The 6,000-nt window shown below is 40.3% G+C and overlaps 1 protein-coding gene across 1 annotated transcript in view; it reads left to right on the top strand.

The window, feature by feature from the left end:
• Nucleotides 1-4,513, top strand: part of SIM1 (SIM bHLH transcription factor 1) — an 82,050-nt gene extending 77,537 nt beyond the window's left edge. The window contains exons 11-12 of the mRNA XM_010389423.2: nucleotides 820-1,222; nucleotides 3,575-4,513. Coding sequence (XP_010387725.1) covers nucleotides 820-1,222; nucleotides 3,575-4,305 — 1,134 coding nt within the window. The 3' untranslated portion in view covers nucleotides 4,306-4,513. The remainder of the gene's footprint in view (nucleotides 1-819; nucleotides 1,223-3,574) is intronic.
• The last annotated feature ends 1,487 nt before the right edge of the window (nucleotides 4,514-6,000 follow it).

A 6,000-nucleotide genomic window follows, 5' to 3' on the forward strand; every position in this document is an offset into this window, starting at 1 on the left:
GGAGGCTGAGGTGGGAGAATTGCTTGAGCTCCAGAGTTCAAGACCACCTTGGACAACAAAGTGAGACCCTGTCTCTACCAAAAATTTAAAAATTAACTGTGCATGTTTGCACACCTGTGATCCCACCTACTCAGGAGACTGAGTTGGGAGGTTTGCTTGAGCCCAGAAGATGGAGGCTGCAGTGAGCCGTGATCACGCCACTGCACTCCAGTCGGGGACAGAGCCAGACCCTGTCAAAAAAAAAAAAAAAAAAAAAAAAAAAAAAAAAAAAAAAAACGTAGAAAGCAAATAGAAATAAAATATGGAACTTACTTGGAATCTCTCTTTGGCAATACTGTCAAGGTAGATGAAGAACCTGGGTTTCAATAATCTTCATTCTGTCACCTGCTAACACTGTGGCTTTGGGCAAATCACTTTCTCTCTCTGAGCCTTAGCTTCTCTATCCATAAACTGGGGATACTAATAGCGCCATTAAGGGTTTCCTATAGGAGCTACGTGGATAGTTCATATGAGGCACTTCATTCAGGGCCTAGTACTTCAGTCGATGGTTGTCATTATTATTTTTATCTCCTGCTTTCAGCAGCCAAAAGGATTTTCTTTGGAAGCATCATAATGAATTAAGTAATTCCCAGTTAGGTATGCACACCTGCACCAAGCCATGATGCCAAAGCAACGGTTATTTTGACGACCTCAGGACAATTAGACCTTAAGGGTGCTTGTAGAGTAAATAAAAGCTGTTTTTTGTTTGTTTGTTTGTTTGTTTTCGTTTACTGATTGATCGATTTTTGAAATGAACTTTTCTCCCCTACTCGGTTTCAGTATTCGGGATTTCACACGGAAAGATCAGAATCTGATCATGACAGCCAGTGGGGCGGAAGTCCCTTGACCGACACGGCCTCTCCGCAGCTTCTGGACCCCGCCGACAGGCCGGGCTCCCAGCACGACGCATCGTGCGCCTACAGACAGTTCTCGGACCGCAGCTCTCTCTGCTATGGCTTTGCGCTTGACCATTCCAGGCTGGTGGAAGAGAGGCATTTCCATACCCAGGCCTGTGAAGGAGGCCGGTGTGAGGCAGGCAGGTACTTCCTGGGAACGCCGCAGGCCGGGAGGGAGCCCTGGTGGGGCTCTCGCGCAGCCTTGCCCCTGACCAAGGCCTCCCCAGAAAGCAGAGAAGCCTATGAAAACAGCATGCCTCACATCGCTTCAGTCCACAGGATCCATGGTAAGAGCAGGTGAAAGGGTTCCCGAACTCCAAGCTTTAGGCCCTGGGCAGGTTCATCATATTGTGACACTAGAGAGAATGACCAAATAGTTCTCTTCTTTGATTTACAAATCAGAACCCATGAGATTTTTTTTAAAAGTTCACTCTGTTATGAATTTTGCTAGTATTTGCCAAATACATTTAATTTTGACAAGTGAATAAAAACGATTCCTATTTTAAACATCAGAAAATATTGAAATTATGTAGCTTACTATTGAATATGTCTATTGAATTTGTAGTGTGTATGCATTTACGTTCCTCGTGCATTATTTTCTCTTGTATTTGCATGCTTCAAATGTGGACTTGAACAGTCTGTAGGCTCATTTGGTCATAGCAGTGTTTCTGAATGAGGGCACTATTGATATGTTGGAGACGGCCAGTCTTTGTTTTATGGACAGTCACACATATCACAGATGTTTAACCTTTCTGGGCATTAAATGCCAGTAACTTCCCCTTCTTTCCCCATCATTATGACAACCCACAATGATGATCCTGTGAGTAAAGGATGAAGCAATATGTAGAATGCACTGCAATTTTCACCTTGGGATAATTATACGGCTTTATAAACACATTGAAATGGGCACCATAGCTAAAGCCTTGATTGTTGCTAATGCTTCCCTTTGTTCATTTCAAAAGTAAACTGGTTAAGGAGAGTTCATTCCGTCCATTCCAAGGTTGGGTCCAGACCGGTCTTTGGAATCCTCCCTATTTCATTAAAAGCCAGTGACATTAGGATTGATCTGAAGGCCCCAATACTACTACATTTGTCTTTAGAATGAGAAATGTGCTAGGCAATATTCTTTCCGTTAATAAACCTTCCTGTCAAATACCACTCAGAAGCTGAGTAATTTTAATCTGTTTCTATTCTTGCTTTCTCTTTTCCTGATTTTACTTTGAGTATCCCTAGTTTGGTCGACTGGTAATGGAAACCCAGAGGAAAGGGCAATTACTTGCCAAAGAATAGAGTTAAGTGAAAATCCTGGCTTAACCTACGGGGTCTGGAAGAAAATATTAGAAATAAAACAAGAAGAAAAGAGAAAAGGAAAGCAATGAACAGTGTGATCCAGGCTTTCTCTGCTGCATTAAGCAATTTACAGCTTTCATATATTCCTACTTGTTTCTCTTCTCTCTTTTTATATTGACTTCAGACTGTTTTGAGAATAATTTGGTTTATGGAATATACTTTGGATGCACTACTCCTCCATATTTTATTTCTTTCCTTATTGTTTAAAAAAATTTTTTTTTCGAGACAGAGTTTCGCTCTTGTTGCCCAGGCTGGAGTGCAGTGGCGCGATCTCGGCTCACTGCAACCTCTGCCTCCTGGGTTCAAGCAATTCTCCTGCCTCAACCTCCCTAGTAGCTGGGATTACAGGTGTCTGCCACCATGGTTGGCTAATTTTTGTGTTTTTTAGTAGAGATGGGGTTTCACCATATTGGCCAGGCTGATTCTGAATTCCTGACCTCAGGTAATCCACCCACCTGGGCCTCCCAAAGTGTTGGGATTACAGATGTGAGCCACCATGCCCGGCCTTATTCTTTACCTTACTTCAAAAACAATCTAAGGTACCTGAGTTACTAGATGATTACCTGTGAAGCTGAGATGTTTACCACCAAATTTGATAAGATGATATTTATGTTTTTATTTGGGCAAGATTGTATCTATATCTATAATCTTCATTTATATCCATCCATGCTTACATATATATCTATGTGAATAGATGTATATTTTTAACTTTCAAATACTCTAAAAATGAATATTAGAGCTTTATTGTAACTGTACTTAAGATATATTAGAGCTTTATTTTAACTCTACTTAAGATATATTTAGCAATATTAACATTTTAGGTTATTTATTTGGAAGTGAGAGAATAGTTCAGCCTATATAATTATTTCCCTCAAGTCCAATTGAAAACATTTTCCAAGCATCAATTTAACGTGACAGTGCTCTAGTGAATAACGTAAACCAAATTCTATGCATCCTCCTCTTATTTCCAGTCAGACAGGTCTAATAACATATATCCATAGAGAAGTATAAACACACTTCACCATTTTGCTAATTGTAATTCACAATGAACAAGGTTTATCTTCTAAGAAACTTGTTATAAACTTGGTCTGCATTTAAAATTCACTGATTTCATATGAATCCAGTACAGAGAGTTGACACTCTATCATGTGAGCCTGTGCCTGTTTCAAATATTGGCGCATATATTAAAAATGAAAGATATAAAGTTTATTTCAATAGAAAAATGAAATATATTTATTTTTGAGGGTGAATTCTGAGATCACTTACTTTGGACTTTTTCTAATTTCTAGGGCGAGGTCATTGGGATGAAGATAGTGTGGTCAGTTCTCCAGACCCTGGGTCGGCCAGTGAATCAGGTGACCGATATCGTACTGAGCAGTATCAAAGTAGCCCACATGAACCCAGCAAAATTGAAACTCTTATAAGAGCCACCCAGCAAATGATTAAAGAAGAAGAGAACAGATTACAACTAAGGAAAGCCCCCTCAGACCAACTGGCTTCCATTAACGGGGCTGGGAAAAAACACTCCCTCTGTTTTGCAAACTACCAACAGCCCCCACCAACAGGTGAAGTCTGCCACAGCTCTGCTCTTGCCAACACTTCACCATGTGACCACATCCAACAGAGAGAGGGAAAAATGTTGAGCCCCCATGAAAATGACTATGACAACAGTCCCACCGCACTATCACGGATAAGTAGTCCCAATTCAGATCGCATTTCAAAATCCAGTTTGATCCTAGCTAAAGACTATCTGCATTCAGATATATCTCCTCATCAGACAGCAGGAGACCACCCTACTGTCTCTCCAAATTGCTTTGGCTCTCACCGGCAGTATTTTGATAAGCATGCTTACACATTAACTGGATATGCCCTGGAGCACTTATATGACAGCGAAACCATTAGAAACTATTCCTTGGGCTGTAATGGCTCACACTTTGATGTAACTTCCCATCTAAGGATGCAACCAGACCCAGCACAAGGACACAAGGGAACATCTGTTATAATAACCAATGGAAGCTGATGTTTTGCTGAAATATTTTGTTCTTTAAGGATCTCTGAAACGTATTTATAGTTTAATACCCCGTTACCAGCATTTACTATGCCACAGATTGTTAGAGAGGGTAACTTAAGTTACTGGGTATTTGATACGTGTTCCTATAAAATCAAAGAAAACATAGCACTAGCATTCAGGGTTATACATAGAAAATGGAGCTAAATTGAATACACAGATTTCCCCTCTAATTATATGGGAACCAGAATAGATAAATTTTGAATAGAAAAATATTCATGTAGATCAAGTGTGCATATATACCACGTGAGAGGACTGATGAATGACAACATTGCATTGTGACTATCCAGTGATCCTCATACACACAAACTATTACTTACAAACTGCGGTGTACATTTTACATATGGAAATATAGGCTATGTAATGTAAATACATAAAAAATGGGTAATTTTCTTGGACTCTATCACACTAAACTTCTTTTTTTTTTTTTTCTTTTGAGACGGAGTCTCACTCTGTCACCCAGACTGGAGTGCAGTGGCCGGATCTCAGCTCACTGCAAGCTCTGCCTCCTGGGTTTATGCCATTCTCCTGCCTCAGCCTCCCATGTAACTGGGACTACAGGTGCCCGCCACCTCGCTGGGCTAGTTTTTTGTATTTTTTAGTAGAGACGGGGTTTCACCATGTTAACCAGGATGGTCTTGATCTCCTGACCTCGTGATCCGCCCGTCTCGGCCTCCCAAAGTGCTGGGATTACAGGCTTGAGCCACTGCTCCCGGTCTAAACTTCTCAAAGAAATTTCCATTCCCAAAATAACTGAGAAAGAGAGAGATATATCTTATAAACTGACTTCTTTGTGGTTTCAAATCAGCCAGCTCATTTGGTTCAGGCGTAAATTAGAGAAATGGTTCTGGATGTGGTGCAAAAATGAATTTTCACCTGGTATCCATTATAAACAATCAGGAAGAGGTAATTTTTCACCTTGCTTTTCAGTTAGACAAGGACGAGGATTGCACTGACATGGCGCTAAGGGTTTTTCTAAGTAAAAACACTGAGATGTTGGGACACACATCAAAAACCTGGTGTGCTCAATTGGAAGAAGTTCTATGAATATGGAAAGGCCAGAGGCAGAGTGAAATAAAATGATATCTCAAAAGACACAATTTAAGGGCTCAGCATAAGTAAATGACATATTTGGGGTTTGCTTGGAAAACCAACTAAATAAAAAAATTCAGACCAATTCACCCAGAAAAAAGACTGATACATGCAAAAATAAAAGGAAAACCAGTGAAGTGCTACATGACAGCAGTGTAAGTGTTTGAAAACGTTTCAAAGCATATATGTGCCAGTGTAACAACATGTGGAAAGCCTCAGGCGAGGATCTAAGATAAAAGCTTAGGCTGATAGACAAGTAGTTAAAAGCTAAGAGCGGTACTCTGAAGGAATAGGCAAAATGTTTATTTTCCTTATTGTTGGTAAACAACAAACTTGGTCTTACATCTGTGTGGTATAGTAGAAAGGCCAGCTGACTAGATCTCTGGATTCTAATTTTGGCCCTACCTATAACTTAATTTTGCGATCACATTTGTGTCATTCACCATGCCTGGGCTCTAATTTCCTGGTTTGTAAGGCAGCCCTAACATTCCATGTTCTGTGATAGAGCAGAACTGAACTTACTACCTAATTAACTCTCTGCTATGAGTTGTCAAG

This window comes from Rhinopithecus roxellana, chromosome 4 (assembly GCF_007565055.1).
Source record: "Rhinopithecus roxellana isolate Shanxi Qingling chromosome 4, ASM756505v1, whole genome shotgun sequence".
NCBI lineage: Eukaryota > Metazoa > Chordata > Mammalia > Primates > Cercopithecidae > Rhinopithecus > Rhinopithecus roxellana.